Genomic DNA, 23,156 nt, shown 5'->3' with positions numbered 1-23,156 from the left:
AAACAATCCAAAGCATCCCAGATACAGGGAAATTGCAATAATTCTTCCATGTCCACGATTTTTTTCTTGAAATCAGTCTGACATTTCGGCATGTTTTTTGAAATGATTTCATTCCATAAGTATTCAACGCGAAGTTGACATACCTGCTGCACAATAGTGCTCACCGTTGATACCCCTCCTCCTGCCATTTCAGCGATGGTGTAGAAGTAATCTCCTCGTCCCAATCTGTAAAGGCATATACCAAGTCATTCCCCCGGAGAAATGGGTACCTCTGTGACAGTTTGCTTTTGAAGTATAGGTCGAATACGACTTAAAATAAAAAGAAAGTTTCCTCGAGATACACGAAATGTTTTTTTGAATCGAAGATCAGAAAAAATACTCCCAACTTTCTTCCACCAGCCGGAATTTCTATCTTGTCTTCGACATGATCGATAAGGAGGGCTACGTATGAAAGCATTTTTTTTGACCAATTAACCGTAGAAAAACATGGGAAATTTGCAGAAGCTGCCGTCTCGTTTCCAATAGTTTATTTGCTGTAACATGCATCAATATTCGTCTTTTCCTATTAACACGAATTATATTTGAAATGCATAAACTCAACATTTTCCTGTTCGCCATTTTAGGAAATTAGTACAAGAAAATGAATAAACTATGAAAAAGTGGAAGCATAACAATAATAAGTGCGACTATTAAATTCGACGTCTGAATCAAACTACGCATAAAACTATTTTAGTCGACTAAAACTCAGATTTGATTGGCGCATGTAAAATGCGACGTTTGAACCGGCCCTAAGGTCTGTTTCAAACGTCGTATCTCACATGCGCCTAATGCAATTAAAACAAAAGATATTGAGGAATTTTATGTCATTTTCTATTGTTTTAAATGCATTCCGCGCGTGAAAATTTGACGTTTGAAATGGGCCGAAGCTCAGAATACATTACAGAAGCTTTTGTAATAGACACTCCCAAATGCGTATCTAGGGCACGTAAAAATAAATTGCTACATCGCAGTTTTGAATAAATTCACATTTCTAAGCACCTTAGAGGCAAATAATCCAAACCCATTGTTATAATGTTGTGCTTTCAAAATTCACAACAAAAGTATTATTCTAAAGACACTTTGAATTTAAAATTGGCAGCTATAGCTTCTTTCATGAACGCTAAGATCCGGTATAGTGGCCCACCAAGCGAAGAAATATTGGTTTTCAAAGAAGTGAGATAAAAGTCAATTTATAAAACAATCACGGCTTTTAAAGGACCGGTAATTTGCAGCAAATTTGATAGTCTGTTAGCCACATATCTAAACAATCTACTAGAAAGAACATTGACTTTGGGATGATAAAGACATAAACTTTATCTTTTTGGTGAAAAATGAAATATTATTATCATTACAGCAAATTACTTGAGTAAATATAACTTATCAAGCATTTGAAGCATTTTTGATATCTTAATTATATTGCATAAAAATTGCAAACAAACAAAAAAACATTTATATCTATAGCGTTGGTTCATCATCATATTGTTATTCCATTTGGAACACATTCTGGCAGAAGATAAGTGTAGGGAACTTCCAATGTTTTATTTCGTTTTTCAATCTTCTCAGAAATTCTTTTTAGGCTATCCTGAAATCGAGAAATCGCACTTCGTACATCTTGCTCGGTCCAGTGAGTGCCACGGTAGTCACCCATACAATACTGCAAAAAATTCAAAAAACTTAATTTAATAAAATACCACTGAAATAAAATGTTACAATGTTATTGCTTAGCTGAGATAAATAGCTCATATAAAAACAACAACAAAACAACCATCTGCATCCACTCGTCTGGTACATAAAACACGGCAATGAATTGCGTTTAAATTTTCTCATTCTAAAAGACTCTCACTTTTTCTATATCTTGGTCAGTAGAAATGATAAAACAAAGTCTTTCTTCATTATAATCAATAACCGAGTGCACTGCCTAAAACAAGTTTTTTGTAATACTTTAAGAAAAATTTCTTAGTACTCAAAGCAATAATTCAATTTGTGTTTTTACAAGAGAAATGCAAAAAAATTGCGAATATTCTTACTCAACGGAAAGAGTGGACTACACAATCACACGTTCATTTGAAATGAAAACGTCCCTTAAGCTTTCCTCAGTAAGCAATGTTGCTAGTATTGGTGTTCATCATACCTCATCTTTTGAAAAGTTTGAAATTACACTGATTGTTGATATTGCTTTAAATGCCTGCTCTTTGTTTGGAAGTGTTAACAAAATGGACAAATTTGATGCCTCTCCTCTTTTTGTGGGTGGTGGCTTGCGCATGATAGCCGGAGCGTTAGGTGTAAATCCACAATGATCCTTTTGACTGAGTTTTACTGCTGCATGTTGACAGGACCAAGTAAATATCAAAATAGTCAAGATTCTTACAAATTGTTCCGAGATTCTAACTTGGATGGGAGGCCATGGTAGGCAGCTTTCTCCCTCCAGCCATTTTCATAAACGTCAAAGATCCAGTTTTGAACTTCATCATCTTCATTGACGTCTTCATCACTCCTATAAAAAATGCCAACCATCTCACTGACAAATTTTTGAATGGCTTCCCACAGGGCGAGTCCATCGTCACGATAATAATACTCTTGAAGTTTTGACGGATCATCAACTCCACGATTCTTCAAAGAATTTGGGAAGTTGTAATCTTCAAAATTCATCTGTTTAATAAATCAATATGAAATAATTTAGCGGCTTTGAGAAATGGCAAAATGATTTACATATTTCCTTTTTTCATAAACGACGCGGTCTCGCATGCAGGGACGTAATGAAGTCTAGGTGCTTTAGAGGAGTCTGGGCGTAAAATTTTCTGATAAATTGGGCGTGGCATGGGCGTTATTTTGGTGTAGTTACTAATATAATACTGAAATTTGTTAAAAATTATCGATAGAGGAACATGAGAGGGGGTCCGTTACTCCCCTAGACCCTGCTAACTACGACACCCCTGCTCATATAACAAACAAACCTTTTTAAAACATTTCTCCATGAATTCCATATGACCACCACCACCAAGAGATAGGGTTTGGTCGACAACGCCACCTTCACCAAGTAGTTCTTTTCGACGTATTGTATTACATGCCAGCAAATCTTTGATATGTGGTAGAAGTAGCTTAAATATGGGGTGTGGGGATGCAAGATTGCGCCATGCCGATACTGCGAACGGTTCTGTGGCCAAGTTAGTGCAGAGTAAATGTGTACAAAGCTGAAAATAGAGGTATACACATACATGAATATTACGCCTTTTTGAAGTCAATACAGGAAAGCACGTCAACATTTGGGTCAAAGACCATTCAATAAAACGTAAATGCGTTGATTTGTGACAATTAGACAATAACTAGAACAAAAAGTTTATTCAATAAAGAAATTTGAATATTCTCAAGCATTCATTAACGTCTTTGGGAGTTCAATGCAAAAAATAAGCGTACAGTAGCGTGGACTTTCTATTCATGCGCACTTATTCATTTCTCATCAGCGCAAAACTGCGATCAATTAAATGAATATATTGTTTATTAGGATTTGTTTGCACGAACGTTCATTCAATAACGTCAATGAGCAGTCATTAAAAAGGTTTTTATTATCAATAGGAGTTTAACTATAACATTGACGTCTTTGGTTCGTTCATTAAACACAAATAATTTTTCAATACAACATAACGTAAAATGAAAATCTACGTGAAAATGCTCTCTGTATACAATCCATTATCAATACACCAAGTGCTGAATACCGGTTATACAGAAGTTATATAAGAGAGTGATCACTGCGATGTAGCAGTTGGATCCTGATGAGGAAGTCATTTTCGTATTGGATGGTGAACCAGCACATAACTATTTCACCAATTCAAGGCTCTCATACTGAATTACAAAAACTACCAGCATACAGTCCATTCGTAAATATAGTGGAGCAAGCTATCAAATCCCTCAGAGAAGCAATACAAGTCAATTTTGCCAGACCTGAAATTTAGCTTTTTGTCAGCAATAGAGTGGGCAGCAAGGAGTCAAGGCTTACAATTATGAGAATTTATGACTCGCCTTCTCTTTTGAAGCACTCCACCGTAATATTAGCACGATAACTGCAGCCACGTGCATCCAATGGTACCGTTTCATGAGACATACATACCACGATGCTTAAACGGCGAAAACATTCCCGTCCAAAAGAATTTAGGATCGTTTACAAGACATTTTGCGTTGTGTTGTATTGAAAAATTATTTGTGTTTAATGAACGAGCCAAAGACGTTAATGTTATTGTTAAAATCTTATTTACTCTAAACACGTTTTAGCAACTGCTCATCGACTTTATTGAATGAACGTCCTTACATACAAATCTAAGGAGTTGTTTACATGATCCCGATTATCCGGGATTCAGTGAGGCGTAAAATGGGATTCGAAGGATTGATAGGGCAAAAATTCAAGGTTAAAATTGGAGCTGTTTGTTAAATTCCGCAATTCATTCCTGTTGTAATTCTCAAATTAGGCCAAATTGATTGTTTTAATTTTAAATATTTTGCGTAGTTATTAAATCAGAATATTGTGAAATTGCTCGAGAAGATTTATCTGATGATAAGTATCGAATCGTTTCCATTCGCTAAAATCATTTAACGCTTGGCTGGATCCCGGGAAGCGTAGAACTTTTATAGCACTGCTTAAAATATATACAACAATGAGTGCATGACTAGTATCTGCAATGTACAACTGGGATTCTACCGAGCTGTGTGAAATATCATTTCAAAAATTTTGTCGTCTACTTTACTTAATTTTGCAATGTGTTGGCAGGTCCGCTTCAAACTATAGCAAGAATAACCTGGTCGTTTCATGGAAGGAATTTCATATTTGTCACAGGGGTAGTGCCAAAAACTTTAGAGGGCTGAGCTGTTAAGTAAGTGACGTAAGACAATGTAAGGGTCCAGAATTAGGCCGGTCTAATATAAAGAAGTGTATAAAGTTGAAATTATGCTTTGAAAAATTCAGTTCAACTGTACTACTGATTTATTTTTCTAATAATTGAGGAGGAAGTGAGAATTTTTCTTAGAGAGGTGAACAATATAATTAGGGGGGTGAAATTTGATGTTTCAAGTGGTGGGATTGCAACCCCTGCACCTCTATTAAGTCCGTCTCTGTATGCTCGATGTCCAATTCATCTTTGTACAGATAAATTATGTGGCTGAAAAAAGTTCGTGATTTGCTGTGTAAGCTCGGATAAACTAACCTGGTGAAAATTAGATTCAGCAACACGTAGCCAAAACTTTGCCAACATCCAATCATTTTGGTGTTCTTCGTGTGGTGTCCATATTGGGTTCGCAGGACCTGGCTCTTGATTAATTTGGATTGTTATTGGCATGAGATGTCCTTCTTTATTCACATAGAACAAAGCAAGAGGGGCTGCGCAGTATCTTACATCAGCTTTATCATGTTTAAGATGATCAGGAGCTTGGTAACCAAAATCATCAAGAACAGGTCCACCATATGTTTTACATCCAACCAAAATTTCATAATCAACAATATAAATATGGCCATCCTACGTAAAATAAGTCAAAATTTTCAAAGTTATTCATTTGAAATTTAAATTCCTAAAAAGATTAAACTAACATTACAAGAAAATATGAACGTCCTCTTTCTGAGATAATTTAAATGATATTATACAAATAAATATGATTATCAATACAAAACATTTGAGTCTAATTGATTGAGGGCAATTCTTGAGAACAGATGCATCATAACATGTACATCCAAAAAAAATTTCAAAGTTTACGATGTAAATGTGGCCATACCACGAATGACGAAACTTCGTTTTGATTGAGATTAAAAACCGTGGTGCTGGCAAGATTTCTTTGGAGGGGGGCAAAATCCCTAAGATGTCATTATAATTAGATGGCATATATTTCACGCATTGTTTGATATTACTGACATTGTTAAGCAACATATATGAACACCTTAATATGGGAAAAAATATACAATCTTCTTACGTTTATTTCTTTTTCCAAACTTTCTCCTCTGTCAAGGGACGCCTTCACTAAATCATGGGTTACTGGAAAATTTTCAGGAAGAGAGTTACAGCGAGTTATTGAAACTGGATTCACACCGTTTAAGAACTGGTAAGCAAACCAGCGATCTTGTTGCCAACGCTTTGCCATAGTTGGATGTGACGACCAGTGATCATGTAAAATGTGGTAGTCACTATAGCTATCCCAGTTTTCACAGTAGCTCAAGTTCACAGGGGTACCTTTTCCTCGTGCATGGTAGGATCTAGAAAAAATGCAAGTAATATTTACTTCAATATAAATATACCAATTATACTCCTTCATAGTTTAAATCTACGTTACAAGGAGGCTAATGTCATAATACAAGCTATCCTATTAATGAGTTAAGTATATATTCATGCACCACTGCAAAGATCGACAATTGGAATGTTTTTTTAATGGTCATAAGTACTTCGAAAAGTTTATGCAATGTACTTCGAATATTATGTGTCTGGATATTTTGGATTAATATTTGAACGGTCGACATTAACTTTTTTATGCATTAGATCTATTTTGGCGGTCTTCATGTTTATTTGGCACATTAAGGGAAATTTTCATATTTGCACGTGATACTTGGAGTTCATAAACATGCGAGCCTCTGGTAGATATCTTTGCATCTTTAACTTAATTGTGTTAAAACATGCCGAATTTTGCTTTGTGCTGTTTTTACTTTTGCTGCAAATCAAATATAGAGAGAAGCAAATATTTCTTATTTTGTCGATAGATGCATAACAAAATAATTAAATAAGCATAAAGCTCGCCGTTTGAATTGACCACACACGTTGTGCCAACAATGTGATAAGTTCGACTTATTTGACCATAAGCTGCGTCAAACTTAATTTAATGATTAAGTTCGCTGTTTGAACTACAGTAGGCCTAGACGTAAACGTATACTACATAGTAAATATCAGTTCAAAATAGAAGCTAATCAAACCTTTTAGCATTTCCCCCATTAACAGTTCTCATAAAATTGTACAAGATCGTTTTGTGTGAAGACGTTTTTTCTCCAGTTCATTGTAGTCATGTTCTAGTTGCTTATAGTCATTGTTGTTCGGATTCTCAGCTTGACCTTTTTTGACCAGTTTCTCAATTCGTTTTAGCTCCTTCTCATACTCATGAAACATGTTTCTTGTTTTCTATGAAACAGGTATAGCAATGAAAATTATGCAAACGTCGTAAAAGACTGGAGAATGATTGAATGATGACATACATTATGAATATTTTGGAATCTAACAATAAAACACTTTTATAATGTAAATGATAGATTGGCTATTTCATTGAACATTTTGTCTTTCATCATTTTTCACAAAATTTTGCACACGTAACACGAAGAAACTTTTGCGTTTTATAATTATCTTTAGTGATCAGTTGAACAAAAAGATGAAACTAAATGTTAGCTACTCAAGATACACGAGACTCATTTAAAAAACGATTTCATCTATTCAATCCCTTCATTTCAAAATTAAAAGATGTGTACTGTCTTTGCATAGGCTTATGCAAACCGGGGAGACCTTTGGGACAACTCAAGAAGTGATCAGTGCAATAAACTGCTTAATTGCATTAGAGCAAGTATACTTGAATTTTCCAGCTGCAGTTACAGTAATGGTTCCTGATGAAATGAAGAATTATTTAATAAAAATATAAAGATAGAGCGATAATAAAGCTTTTATTTCCTTCTTCCATTCCCTCCTCTAATCTTAAATTCAAGTCCAAGTTTTAAACATTCGACAGCCGAAGTTCGAGAATCACAGATTTGGTTGGTCGAAATTGTTCCTCATGAACCATTTGTTATAATTTGACAGCGGATTGAACTGGCAGATTATTGTGTTTTCCCTACTTTGAAATAGGCGAAACGTGGAGAAAAACGAGAGCAAGTTCTTAGTTTGCAACCTCAGCGTTCATTTTCATAGGTTACTTTATATTCTAATAATATACATGAAAAAAATTTCTCAATTCTGATTGGTTAAGAGAAGTGCAAGTTATCGTAAATACCAGTGCAAAAATGTGAAACACAGTGCAAAAAAAAAAGATATACAGTGCAATTTCTTTTTGGAAAATGCGCTCCTGATTGGTTAGTCAAACAAAGAAATGATGTAAGAGCCAATGAAATTAAAACATTTCAAAAGCTGGAAAGTTAAATTATTGTAAACAAGCAATTACAACGGCTGCGTAAGTTTTAAGTAAATTTTCTTTAGCGAAGCAGTTTACAGTTCACCGTTTGCAAGATGTTTTTGGATGAAAATAACAACACTGCTCAAAGTAGATACTTTGCTCAAGCTGCGTGTGCGGAAGCTATGGTGTTGTGAAAAGTAATATCCGACGGAATTGAAAAATACGTCAATTTTGATAGTTTTGAAAAACTTACTCGTGCATGTTTTTCCCAATTGCACTCGAAACCATGCTATTACCTATACAAACGCATCAAACCAGATAAAAAAATTCAGCTAGCTCTTTCATCAGCACAGAACGTTTATCTAAGACAGACATTTATTTCGATGGTTGAATCACTCGTCGCAACAACATACGTCATGTCACATTGGAATTATATATTTCAAAAGTAAATATTTGTAATCATAACCTAAATTTGAGTAAATTTCTATTCGCGTTTTTGTTCTGCAAGTTTGATGACAATATACCAAAGTGCTCAAGAGCGATTCGACTATTTAATGAAGGTAAAATATAATACAATTTTCATCCAGTAACATTTTGAATTCCTCGAAATTTATTTCCCAATAAAGAATTTAAGAGCAGATCCACGATTTCAGTCGGGGAGGGTGTGTGATTTCGAAATGCTTACCGCGGAATCCCAGTTGTTATCTTTAGCGTCATTTTCTATATTTTCGAACTTTTTTTCAAGACACATCATGTTATAGCGTATCACATCTAACGATTCTTTACTTTCAAAGTACAGGAAAAATTCCTCCACAATTTCTGTGACAATCGTAATTTCTTCATTGACAGAAGCTTTCAACAGAATCTTTTAAGAGAAAAGATGGCAACAAATGAGGCAAACAGCATCAAGCAAACGAATTCGCATTCTACTTAAATAATTTACTTACAAGACTCTAGAGAATATTGCTCGTCCTTAAACTGTTTTATTAACGCGTTGGAGCTTTCCTTAATGAACAGCAGAGATTTGCACTCCCAATAGGCTAATAAAACGCTGTAATAAAAGAGACATATACGTCAAATACCGAGAATGTTTAATGCAATACTCGGAAATCTCTGAACGGCTGAAGAGGCTCATATTCAAATAAGGATGATATGCTGTAAGTTTCTTTCGAAATCAATTGTTTTTTACTTTTTTACTGACTATCATAAGAATGTGTCAATATGAAAATTATCGACCTTCGGAGGTCTTGCAACTGTTACAGTATAGGTAACAGACAGTAGGGCCACTCAAATGAATTTTTAGTGCCACGCATACCTCATTTTGCACGTGATCAACATAACGGCAGCCAGTCAATTGAATTTTCTGACCAATATAAGAACGCTGAGATGGTCAACCGCAGGCGGTAATTTAGTAAGATATACAGATGCCTACGTAGTAAAGTGGACATACTGTTTATTCTTTACACAGTAATATTGCAATATTGACTTCAAATTTTACACCAAGTATATTGGCGAATATTGATGTGTTCCAAAATTGTGCATGGCATTGCAACACATCAACTGACTTGGTTTGTTTTAACGGTCGTGGTCACAAGAATAATCTTTAACTCAAAATAATTATTACTTTTGACTGCATAAGACCAAGGAGAACAGTGTGTTTGTTTGCAGAGACCCCGTTGTTTCCCGAGTTGAACAATGCCTGTCGGTATAGCCATCTAGGGTCAACAAAACATACTGTTTCCCGAAGTTAAGTCCTACAATGCAAAATTTTCAGCAAAATTAGTATCCACTTTTTTAGAAAATTAATTCCATTTATTGTTTTTCCAATAATTTGCATTGCATTGTACATTAGTGAAAAACGGCTGGCTTTAACACTGTTCCCGAGATTTCAGTCAACATGTGTTTTATCATGTACCAATTTTTTAAAGAGAAAACTGACAACAATGTAAATATTGACTTTCCCAAAAGAATATATGAACAAACAACATAAAAATATTTTTGTAAAGACGCTGACCGAGGTCGGTCATATTTTTGACTCACACGTGACCCGCTCTCGACTAATGAAACAGTAGGAAAAATAAACTTTCAAAATTGGTAATATGAAAAAAACATTTGTTAAAGTTGTCCCAAACAATGCAATGGCGAATCTAACGTAAGTCAATAGATTAGTTTTTACAATTCTACATAGACTGCTAGTTTTTGGAGTGGTAAAAATACACTTTCTCAAAATTTCACAATCAGGCAACATTGTTTTGAATTTGCATATTTTGTACTTCCATGTTACTAGCAATGGTTCATTCTTGACATAATGTGTCCAGGAAAATTAATCTTCAAGGAGATAAATTGTGGAAGGTAATTACAAATAATTTAACACGTGAAAAAAGCAGCTCTCAGGATCCTACTTAAGATTTTCTTTAAAAATGTACTAAGAATTTTTTAGGATCTTGCTTACGATTTCAACCAGAGTTGGCTCAATTTACTATTACAATTACTACTTATAAGGAGTATAACTTGTGTCAACTAAATAATTGGTTTTTAACTCTTTAAACTTAAAATTAACTCTAAATGAGTGGAAAAAATTATTTAAATAGACCACATTAGGCTTTAACATAACTAAACAATCAAACATCAATACTTATAATCTTCCATAGAAACCAACCAATCGATACTTAAAATTGTTAAATTTGACAATGCCCCCCTCCCACTGTACATACACACTTGTGAGAAATATTACTGAAGTGGCCTGGTTTAAGATGAGCCCCCTAGCATTATAATCAAACCCAATTATTCAAACTGCAAAATAATTTACTAACTACTTAGACAACATATAAACATATAGGATGGAAATTAAATTTCAATGAAGACAAATGTATAAGTTGAGATGTGGGGGAGACAAATGTGTGTATTTAAGATGTACATAATAGTGAAGTATATATTGTAAGTCAAAATTTCTTATAAAAGTTTAGTTATACAATTTGAAATTGCCTATCTTGATAAAAAAGTATTGGCTACAAATTTGTCTAGAACATAATTTTACTGATGTACAATATGAAACATACTCTGAATAAAAAGTTCTTGTTTAACTTAATAATTGAGAACAAGGCAATTTTTTATCTTACCAGTAATATAATTTCAAATTTATTGCAAATTCATCAGACCTATATGCAGTTGTTTCGTACTATACTTCATAAAATTGCTTGCTTTTAATGGATTTTGGTTTAATTCTACTGCTTCATTTGCCTCTGAGGTATATAGAGTGGTAATGTATGTCGGTAAAATAAATCCATACAAAATTGAGTTGCAATAATTTAGTGTGACATAAATTACATACAACACTTGTGTGGGTGATCATAGCTAAACCCTGACAACTGAACTTACCACCAGGCTTCACCATATTATTTTAAGTAGGTTAGCTGCTAAACAACAAACATGTACCACCACACTTGTGAAAAAGTTCCATCAATACAAGTCTCATTGTACCATTATACTCAGGTTTATCTCTAGCTCTATAGCTACTCTATTTGTACTTCAAACTATTTGCAATTCAAAAATCACATTGAAATAAGACATTTTGTCCCTTTTCATATGCAAGCAATACCAATATATTGTAGTTAAGATTCTTGAAGCATTTCTTAAATTATAATTGACTTTGGACGCTAAGTCATGGACAGTTGAGAACTTTGTATCAACAGAGGGTCGTACGAATCTGATCAGTGGGAAGAAATAGCTTTGTGTCAATGTTCCTGATGCCAGAATCCTTATTCATACTGATTAATAAAACATCTTGTCGCCGGTGGCAGGCAAAATTAGCAATGTCTATCGTGTACCGTTTGTACAGAAGACAAGATGTTACATCTCATTCATTCTTTATCGCTCTTAGCTCTGTTCGTTGACGCGCTCTTTACACACATTTTTATTAAAGAAGATCATTTCAACACCAACTTACCCCGAAAAGACAACGTAAAGACCACTAAACTTCTCTTCTGACAAAAATAACATGAACGTGAAGCGAAATTGATTGTTATTCATGACATGCCACAGTTCATTGCAATTTTGTCATGTCGACCGGATGTTTTAATTTTTGAGTCCTTGAGAAGTTGACCTGGAGGAATTAGTGATGGATTGAATTTCACTTGACGCCGTAATATAAATTTTTAACCACAGGTTCTTTCTCTGATCGTTTTACTCCTTAGCTTTGGGAAATGTTTGAGAGAAGAAAAACTACTTTGACAAATTTAAATTAATAATGGCTTGTACGAACTGATCTCGAGAACATTCGATCGTTGTTTAGCATCTTTTTATGCGTACAATCCGTATTATAATGTTGGAAACTTTTACTTTATGTAAATTAAAGATATAATGGTTTGTCATTTCCGAAAATATTTTATTCTTTACAATTATTTTCGTCAAAAAAACTGAAAACAAAGTATCTAACTTACTTGACCTACAATGTAAATAGCTCAACACGCTAACATTGTTGGCAAAAAATTCATTATAGTCATGTAATATCTTCTATTTAGAGGCGTTAAAATTGGCACTTTCAGCCAAACATTTTTTATTTTAAAAAAATATTAGCACCAAAAACAAATTGATAAAGACATCAATGTCTTGAGAAAGAAATGTTTCATGTAATAACATACGATGCCTTTAGCAGGAAAATCTGCTTCATTATGTGTGTAAAGCGAGGTTTGATTAAGTGTTGCCTTTCAAAACAAAAGAATCGAAAAGTTGAGCATGCCGCATGCTGTTCCACCTATCATGAGAAATGTAGTGATTACAAACCTACTACCAACTACTTGCTACAGCACAATTCTGTGCAGATACACGAGAACGATACCAAATTTGATCACCTATACTTACACCTCAGCATACCAAGGCACCGCAACTAACGTACCTCATATGTTTAAATGCACTAGGAACACGCTTCCATCCTGTTCCTTGGGGATTACTGATTGAGATGCCTAAAAAATAAGAAACATGCATTTTTAATAAATTATTGCTGGTGCTTTTTGCTCAAAACTGCGCTTATTTATTGGAGATAACAGTTAGAATAATCTTTAGTAACTTTATCGTGTCTTAATTGTGTTTAATGGTATTTACATACAACATATATTTAAAAATGTCAGTATTGTGAGAAAATTTTGCAAACATCAGCCATTTATTTTAGTAATAATTAAATACCTGTACGACAATAAATCTTATTGTAAAATCTGTTCACTCCATATACAATCCTTTCTGGACCAGAATCAATTTGTTTGAACTTTCCTGAGATTTGTTTCCAAGATGATCCTCACAAATAGAAATAAATGTCATCATGCTTATATACTCCCCAAACACCAGCTGCACCAACAGAAACGTGTTTTATGCTTCCATAAATTTGTCCACGAATAACCTTTGTTAATGCGGAAAACATTGCCATGACGGTTCACACCTCACTCACGCTCAGAGAGTCCGTGATCAATCTGTTTCAAGGAGCCTGCGTTCAAACGCCATTGTTCTGTTTGAAGATTATCAATAGAAAAAATGAGTATAGTATGATTAAATGCGCATGCAGCTTGTTACTCGTTGTCGGCCAGTCTTTAGGGAGAACGTAAAAATGAATGCCCGTTAATCTGTAAGCTTTATACAGAATAAATACGTGCGAGAAGACTACTATTAATCCCTGTTTAGCATTTTAAATAGTGTCATTAGACGGTTTGATTTTAAACGGTGGATAGGCAAAAATTAAGCGGTGGAAGGAGTTATATGGGCTTTGTAGAACGCGATATTTCAAACGTTTGAAATTTATGCATAAGATAAATCATGAGAAATCTTTTCATTTTTCATACGTAGCTAGAATGCATACAAAAACCGGTCATGTCTTTTTTTCACAACGCAAATATATACGTACATAGAAAGATTAAGGAGGAAGTCCATTGGACAAATAATATTACAAGAGGCACCCATAATATATTAAAATCGGGTAAAATTCATGTATAAAATTTATTTTATATCTATAACTCTTTACTGCTAATCCTTTCGTAACATTTAAGTTTTTAAATATTCTTTAGAATTTGGCAAAAAAACAGTGTTGTTGTTGTATTTTCAACTAAAAACACCTGCCATAATGTATTATGACATAACCTAGATGCTAGATCACCAATGTGAAAACAGTTTGCCGCCCACTGAAACAAAAGAGAGTAAAATCGATAATTTGAGACCTGCTCAAACATATTCTGGAAGGAGAAGCAAACGCATTCAAGATTGACACATTTAAATGTAAGTGAGTGGTGCTGTTTTTAAAAATAGAGTGATGTTTGTAGATTGTGCAGAAATACCCTTCTTTCATTTTCAGAAAAGGAGAAGTGTCTCCTTATTTTGAATGGCAAAAACTGGCATTTAAAAAATATATACAAAATTTATTTTGTTTGGACATAACACATAAGTATCAGCAGCAGCTGAATGAGTTTTAGAGTTACGCCACTTAGGAAGTTGAATTCCAATATTTTCTTTTTGTCCTTTCTCTTTAGTGAAATTCCTGCAATGAAACTAATAACCTGTAATGCCATTTTTCAAACATTTATGTAGAATGAATTTAATGACAATTTACATGTACTTCATTTGCATGAAAATTTTCTTATTCACTCTATACAACGAGAGTAAATTGGTTTTGTTTTAACATTTGTTACAAGTATTGCAAATTCTCGAAAAAATATCACAATTATCAAAACACGCTAACCTCAGATAATTAATGATAAAATGACCGGATACAATAGAATCAAAACACTGCTTCCATTGAATCCTTTAAGCAGATAAGGTTTGATGAAAAAGATTGGATATTAGGTATGATAAATGGTATCTTCATTCAAAGAACAGTTAGACCATTTGGCCATACTGTATATTATATTAGATCATTGGCAGCGCTTGGCTAGCTCATTGTTCCTAAACTTCCTATTGATCAGACAGAAAATACCATGGTATGGGTACCATGAATGCATATTCATAGATTCCATTGTGCCCAACTGATTTCTTTTGAAAGTGATTTGAATTTCAAAAGAGGTCAGTAGGGCACAACTGAATGTATTAATATACACACACACCCCAATTAACGTTCTAGTAATACCATGACCTCCATAGTATACCATGGTATTTTAAATACATACATGCCTGATAAAATAGGCGTTAAAAGTATGGAAATGCTCTATGCTCTCAATACTGTGGGCATCTTACTAAACAAAGTATCTGAGTAAGTACTTAATCAGTGTATAGGTAATAAATGCTATTTGACATCATATCACATTACTGATATCGCCATTAATGCTCAAAATATAAATAAACTATTACTGTCTACAATGCCTCACAGAAAGAGCATATTTTGTGAGCGACAGATATATTGCTGATGATATCCAGTATACTATTTGCGAGCTAAAAGATCTTTTGCGTTCTGGGTTCGGGTACTCTTTGTGTCAACAACAATCTAGGGATCCTATAAGGATAATGCAAACATCACATTTCGATTCAAAAAGCAAAAAACGCTCAACATGCCAAATGTATTAGCCTTGATAAGATAAACTAATGAGAATAAATGAAGAACAGCAAAGTTAGTAAGAACCTTACGAAAAAAACACACTTCTGGTGCAACACCAATATCATAGCTAAGTTTCGATCGACTGACCAATATCATAGCTTAGTTTCGATGAGCACCATCATGTTCTTGGTCTTAAGTGAGATTGCTTTATAGTATGAAAAATAATAGAAATATTAAAAAATCAAGATTAATCAAAATCATGATTATGTATAATTTTTTTAAAATAGCTGGGCTATCTTTGTCAATTAAAAAGAAGAAAATATACGTTTAGTTCGTAACCTGTTTGAAAGAGATCAACAGGAAATCCCATCCAAAATAGAAGAAATTAAAGACATATGCTCAAAAGAAAGACCGTCTATTTGAAATTTGATGGAAGATCTGAAGTTTTACAAATCAGAAAATTGATTTATAAAATAAGTGAATCTTACGTCTAAACTATCATCTCAGACTATCTAGAGTAAATATAAAAAGAACTCTAGCTCACATAGTACTAATTGAAGATATTCAAATATGCTTACAGAGGCGTAACTATAACGTTAAGTGGGGTGTTTGTGTATATTTATATATTCAGTTGTGCCTTTCTGACCTCTTTTGAAATTCAAATCACTTTCAAAAGAAATCAGTTGGGCACAATGAACTATGAATGCATCCCTCCCAATTAACATTCTAGTTACTCCTCTGTGTGCTATGGATCATACATAGGTTTCTGATACTCTGCATTAGATTCTTTTAATTCAAGCTAAAATCAGTGATCTTACGCATGAGTATTATTAGCCTTCATTGTAGATTTGTCAAATCATCTTTGAGACTTCAACAGTAAAAATAAAACTTCCTACAAAATGTACACAAACAGTAGAGGGTTTTAGCTGTTTGTAGGTGTTAGAGGAAACCTATGGGAAAAACTATAAGTGCACTGGAATTGTAGGGGAAAGAAAATCCTTTTAAAATGAGAAAGTCTGTTCTCATTTTTTGTCCAAAATACTCTTCTCTTCCTGTGTTCTTACTATTTGACAAGTGTTTGCAACAGAATCTTTCATTTGGGTCATTTTGTGACCATATATGGCAATAGAAGATTAGGAATTTAGCATAAATTGTGAATCATTTGCGTCACTTGTATTTGATTACTTCCTACGCCAAATTACTAACTTAATCATCCAGATGTTCTCAGTTTTCTATGTGATCTTATTTATGTATTACTTTTTCAATGAAACATAGGTATATAATAGGGGGATATGTTGCTGTGCAGTGGAAAAGTAGGGAAAACAAGGAAAATGGTCGTAGGGGGATTCTAAATTGTAGTAGGGGAAATGTGCATGTACAAAGAGGAAGCCTTTCTCAACACATTATATGCGCACTTGAAAGTCATTGTACAAAGAGTGCGTGACGGCACTTCAAATATGAGCCCAACATTCCTGTTTGGCACGAAATTATTTCAATACTTATTGCTTCAATACTTGCTCGCGTCTTTGAAGTTGTAATTTAATCCTTTGTTTAGAATTTTAGTTTGCTGTTAAGTTAGTGGTTTGCTTGAGATGTTTGTGACCCATTCGTTTGATTTAGGATGAAGTTGTTTGAATGATCTTGCTCCTGTAATTTCCGTTGGAGTTTGTGGTATCTTTTGTTCTATATGTGGATGTTGCTTTTTTCATATATTATTAGTATATTATTATTACTTTTATATATATTTATCAAACATTGCATTTTGTATTGCCACACGTAGCTTCCGTATGTGGTCTTTGATTAAAAATAATTTTTTGCCAAGAAAAAATTGTAAACAAAGCACTTGTTCTTCTGAACACTTCAGCTTCACATATTTGGCTGGAGAAATAAAAAATAAAACATTTATATAGATATAGTCACTCAATTTTCTGACTCCCAGCTCAAAATGATGTCGATAACATTTGAAATATATATGGATTTCATATGTGCAAAGTCGTCTATCTATCAGTATATATTCGTCGGATCCCTACCACATTGATGCACCATGGCATAAATATTTGAAATAAAAAAGGCTGTGTTTCATAATGACCTTAACGCGTGACCACGTTAAATGTAAAAATCTAAGAAGACATAAGCATGAGAACAAAGAAAGACAAAAGAAATTACAAAAGAGGACAAGGAGAAGACTGACACAAGCTTCAGCATAAGCATAAACATAACCACAGCAACTTGACATAAGCATAAAGGCTGAAACACACTGGGCAGTCGCTTCAGTCGCGCGTCCAAAGCGAATTGATGCGCACGCGTCAATCGCTTGAACGCTAGAAACACACATGCAGCGACCATCGCGACATTTACCGTGGCGTCTATTGAACATGGCGAAGATTTTAGTTTGTTACAGACACAGATATCACTTAAACTTTTTATTTTGGCCTTTATTATAGCTACTAATATATGAATATTTACTCAGTACAAACTACTATGTGGAGAAAAGAGAACAAGCCAGTTAAAACACGCCTATATGATCATAGCACATTACGCGTATATCGTGGATAATCTTATTCTGTGCATTTAGGTTGTGCATTAGGGTTCCAGTTTGTAGCTTCTATTGTCCCTATTTGATAAGTCATATAAAAACTGAAAGATTCCAGTGTGAATTCACCATACATTGCCTTCGTTTTCCAAGGTATAATAATCTATAAATTTCGTATGATGCTTATGACAGGAAATATGATATGCATTTAGGAAGTTAAAATGTATCTATTGGCCAATCAGTGTAAAGCGACTGAAGCGAGCAAAGTCAAAAGTTCAACATGTTGAACTTTCAAAGCGACCAGTTGACGCGTCTACGCTACTCGCGCGACTAAAGCGACTGCCCAGTGTGTTTCAGCCTTAAGGCAGAACAAAAACAAATTGAAACAAAAATTCCTTTTCTTTTATTTCCTCCAAGCTGTAGAAAATATTCTTTGCTTTGTTTTGTCGCTTTGTCGAAAACAAAATGAGAGCAAAATTTTGCAAATAAACAGTCTTTGTGTTTGTATATTTCGTTGTTTTTTTGATATTGGATGGGATTTCCTGTTCATCTCTTTAAATAAAGGTTGCTTGAGGTGCTTGTGTAACATGTTGATGCATTAATGCAACTGTTGGACTTTACAGGTAATGTAGTAAAAAACAACAGTAGAAAGCGTGATTTTCTAGGATGCGTTGTCCACTAGTACTTTTGATAGAAAAATATACCACATGTTGGAGAGTAAATTCAGACTTTGACATATATCACCATCTTCATATTCAAATTATTCCGTTACAGTTTCAGCCATTTGCGAAATATGAAGATGCTGTGCTTTTTGCTTTTTGTCCATGTGCTGTTTTTGACAGGTAAGCAGAAATAACTCAACAACACTAATTTTTTTCTTCAAACTAATTATATACAGAAAAGTACGAATTTCAAACATACACAATGCCATAGTAGACTTTATAACAATAACCTTATCTTGTATGCTATTTGCCTTTATATTTCATCATTACTTTTGTTCATAGGTGTTGAAAGTAGCAATCCAAACTGGTCTTTGCTATCTGGAAGACTTAAACAACTTGATTTAAGTCCGTACAACATTCTTTGGGGTGTGAATAGTGGTCATGCAATTTGGGTACGTAAAGGCAGTGGATGGACCAGAGTCGGTGGTGCATTAAAACATGTTAGTGTTGGAAACGGTGGAGTTTGGGGAGTGAATAAACATGATAATATTTACTTTCGTGAAGGAGTGACATTCAGCTCGCCAGTTGGCACAAGCTGGACTCAAATATCTGGTACGTATAAATCTTAATTTTAATTCATATATTATTTTAACGAAGACAAACGCAAAGTTACAATAGTATAGCTTTGGGGAACAGTTACACTAGATACACGAGGAATTCTATCAAAAAATGCCACTGGTGATCTATATAGACTATAATTTAAGGATTGGGTATTATTATAGTTGTAGTAGAAAGTCGTTTTAAGAAAAGAAGAAAAACAATTCAATTGAATGTTTTGTCGAATAGAAAAGTTATTGTTACTGAATTTGATTACAAAAAGTATGCACTGGCTTTATACTTCATTTGATGTATTACTTGCGGGTGGATGATTATTTGTAGGCAGCTTGAAGAGGATTCTTAAGAGGACCACTGGGGAAGACGGTGTAAAGCAGAGTTCCCCTTGCCGGATATTGAATTATAATTACATTATGAAGGACGATCGACAATGACTACTTGATATTGTCCAAGTACTTAATTTGAAACACGTTATGTTTGTCACTAGGGATTTCAATGACGCGCTTTCATGACAAATGTAAACAGTAAACACACCATCGAAAATTTCATCTTGTCTGGATATTTTGACTGGCCAAATCTCACCTAAGTTGTTTTTAGTTCTAATGTTAATTTTTTCTTTATTATTCTACATTTTCATCAAGTGTCTTGTCTCGATTAGGCTAAGCCCTCTATAAAATTGTGCTACAGGAAAAAGCTGAGTTCCCTTTGCCGGATTTTAAAATATAATATATAGGATGATTGACAATGCCTACTTGAAATACCTTAAGTATATTATTATGGTTTCATTGACGTTTCAATGGCAAATTTTAACAGTGAACCCACCTCAAAACATTTTGCATTAAAGAATCCACATTTGACATAAGTTTTTCACGACTTCAAAACCACACTAATCATAATGCTAATTATTCACTTCATAATTCTCCATATTAAGTGTCTTTCTTTTTAGTTTAACTGGTTCCATAAAATTGGCTGAAAGAAATCAAGTCTTTCTAAAACTAGAAATATACATTTTACTTGTGCTTTTTCAATAATGTTTGAGAAAAAATTCGTGGAATAATTAATCATTTCTTGAAAATCATATCTAATACCATATCTCCTACGACTTTCCGTCCGTCACGAATGTCATTGTCCGTAATTTTTATCCGCAGTTATTATCCGTCCGTCCGTATCAGCGTTTTCCTTAACCCTCGCCTTTTACATAGTGCACTTGGAACTATACTATCACCTACATTTCCTCAGTTGGAAATCAACGTAAGTATAAGCACAAGATTATCAACTCTCCGTTATTCTTATGTTTAAACCAATTTTATGTTGCAAGTTAGGATCAGCAGTAATTGCTGATAATTGAAATTCGACTCGTGCTGTCGAGTTTATTTCTTGTAATACCTATAATAAGATCTTGTTATGGCTCTGCTTAAAAGTAATAATTAAACGTAAGTTTGTTCTCTTGAACATTCGTAACCTGTAAGTGAATATTGCAACTATTCTGATAGTTTTTGTTTTTGATTTTTATTAGAATATGCCTTATTATTTATAGATATATTACAATGATAAATTTGTGTTCAAGTTTGCTTTCACCTGTATATGATTGAAAACTGTAATATCTGCGTCGACGTAAGCACAAAAAATTAATTAAAAGAGCATAAATGAAAAAATAAAACTACTGCCTTCCCGTAGTAGGAGGTTTACTTTCAATACGTTTTGTCGTTGAACATTACCAATTAAGATTTACAAAATGTCAGTAAAAGCGAGATGACGGTGAAATGGGAGTTTGTGTAAGAATGTAACTGTAAGCAAATGAAAATCTTGGGAAAATCCTGTTACCAAATTTGATTTGACTTAGCAATGATTTTTCATAATTTAAATAGCCAAGGTTTGAGCAAAAATCTTAACACCTGCGTCGACGTAAGCACAAGAAGTAATTAGAAGAGCATAAACCGAAAAAAATAAAACTAAACCAATTCTGAAGCGAAACAAAAACTAAGAGAAATTCTTGCTGTTGATACGTGTGCTTAGGTAGACCAAACAATTTAAAGACAAAAATTTGCATGAGCAATCTCGTGCAATAATTGCTTTGTATTCCTCTTTTCTGCGCCACTGACTTAAGACAATCTTATAATCTGTAAAATCGTCATTTCACTGAAATCATCTTTCAAACTGTTTAAATAAAGTATCTGTGTGAATGTTTTAGCTATGTAAGTGAAAACATTCAGCACTATTCGCTGTAACAATGTATATTAACGTCATATGCAATCAATTGGTTAAATGTGACATTGTGACAAAAAGCAGTTTAAGTGTTAGCAAATATGCCTTAGACTATGTGTGAAATAACATAGTATAGTTGTCTTAAAGGCTCATTACTGATTTGAAATTATTGAGAGATGCTTTCTTTTCTAAATCCATTGGTCAACTTTGACAATTATTGCAAATCTCTTGTGTTTGAAATTAAAGAACTACTGCCTTGCCGTAGTGGGAGGTTTTTAATACGTTTTGTCGTTGAACATTTCTAATTAAGATTTACAAAATGTCCGTAAAAGCGAGATGACGGTGAAATGGGAGTTGTGTACGAATGTAATTGTAAGCAAATGAAAATCTTGGGAAAATCCTGTTACTAAATTTGATTTGACTGAGCAATGATTTTTAATAATTTAAATAGCCAAGGTTTGAGCAAAATCTTAACACCTGCGTCGACGTAAGCACAAGAAGTAATTAGAAGAGCATAAACCGAAAAAATAAAACTAAACCAATTCTGAAGCAAAACATGCAACAAGGAGAAATTTCTTCTGTTGATACGTGTTTTTGGGTAGACCAAATAATTTAAAGACAAAAATTTGCATGAGCAATCTCGTACAATAATTGCTTTTCATTCTTCTTCTGTGCGCCACTTACTTAAGACAATTTTACAATTTGTAAAATCGTCATGTTCGCTGAAATCTTCTTGCAAAAACTGTTTAAATGCAAGTGTCTGTGTGAATGTATTAGCTATGTAAGTGAAAACATTCAGCACCTATGTATCGCTGTAACAGTATGAACGTCATATGCAATCAATTGTTTAAATGTGACATTGTGTCTCAAAAGCAGCGAAGTGTACCAAATGACTATGTGTGAAATAACAGAATAGTTGTCTTAAAGGTCATTACTGATTTGAAATTATAAGATGCTTTCTTTTCTACATCCATTGGTCGCACTTTGACATTTATTGCAAATCGACTAAATTAAAGAACTACTGCCTTGCCGTAGTGGGAGGTTTTTTTTCCATACGTTTTGTCGTTGAACATTTCAAATTAAGATTTACAAAATGTCCGTAAAAGCGAGATGACGGTGAAATGGGAGTTTGTGTACGAATGTAATTGTAAGCAAATGAAAATCTTGGGAAAATCCTGTTACTAAATATGATTTGACTGAGCAATGATTTTTAATAATTTAAATAGCCAAGGTTTGAGCAAAAATCTTAACACCTGCGTCGACGTAAGCACAAGAAGTAATTAGAAGAGCATAAACCGAAAAAAATAAAACTAAACCAATTCTGAAGCGAAACAAAAACTAAGAGAAATTCTTGCTGTTGATACGTGTTCTTGGGTAGACCAAACAATTTAAAGACAAAAATTTGCATTGGCAATCTCGTGCAATAATTGCTTTGTATTCTTCTTCTGTGCACCACTGACTTAAGACAATCTTACAATCT

At 33.8% G+C, this 23,156-nt stretch overlaps 1 protein-coding gene and 1 pseudogene across 2 annotated transcripts; one reads left to right on the top strand and one right to left on the bottom strand.

The window, feature by feature from the left end:
• Positions 1 to 1,357: 1,357 nt before the first annotated feature.
• LOC124454851 lies at positions 1,358 to 9,165 on the bottom strand (annotated as a pseudogene).
• On the top strand, positions 3,210 to 20,019 carry LOC124454859 (lectin L6-like). 2 transcript variants are annotated; one of them, XM_047005614.1, is made up of 6 exons: positions 3,210 to 3,220; positions 16,948 to 16,951; positions 18,782 to 18,817; positions 18,969 to 19,036; positions 19,199 to 19,468; positions 19,796 to 20,019. In XM_047005614.1, the coding sequence occupies exons 4-6, from the start codon at positions 18,988 to 18,990 to the stop codon at positions 19,903 to 19,905; spliced, it is 429 nt and encodes a 142-aa protein (XP_046861570.1). In that variant the 5' UTR covers positions 3,210 to 3,220; positions 16,948 to 16,951; positions 18,782 to 18,817; positions 18,969 to 18,987; the 3' UTR covers positions 19,906 to 20,019. The 2 variants fall into 2 exon arrangements, with proteins under 2 accessions (XP_046861570.1, XP_046861569.1); XM_047005613.1 differs by lacking the exons at positions 3,210 to 3,220; positions 16,948 to 16,951 and having other exon boundaries at positions 18,735 to 18,817.
• The last annotated feature ends 3,137 nt before the right edge of the window (positions 20,020 to 23,156 follow it).

This window comes from Xenia sp. Carnegie-2017, unplaced genomic scaffold, assembly GCF_021976095.1.
Source record: "Xenia sp. Carnegie-2017 unplaced genomic scaffold, XeniaSp_v1 HiC_scaffold_3, whole genome shotgun sequence".
Lineage (NCBI taxonomy): Eukaryota > Metazoa > Cnidaria > Anthozoa > Malacalcyonacea > Xeniidae > Xenia > Xenia sp. Carnegie-2017.
Note: the sequence above shows the minus strand (reverse complement) of the source record. Positions and strands in the feature narration are given on the sequence as shown.

What these genes read in the sequence shown, in the direction of transcription:
- LOC124454859 (XM_047005614.1), top strand. Translation starts at nt 18,988, where the DNA reads ATGAAGATGCTGTGCTTTTTGCTTTTTGTCCATGTGCTGTTTTTGACA. An exon ending in CCATGTGCTGTTTTTGACAG is followed by an intron (nt 19,037 to 19,198) that starts GTAAGCAGAAAT and finishes TTTTGTTCATAG; the next exon opens with GTGTTGAAAGTAGCAATCCA. An exon ending in AAGCTGGACTCAAATATCTG is followed by an intron (nt 19,469 to 19,795) that starts GTACGTATAAAT and finishes GATTATTTGTAG; the next exon opens with GCAGCTTGAAGAGGATTCTT.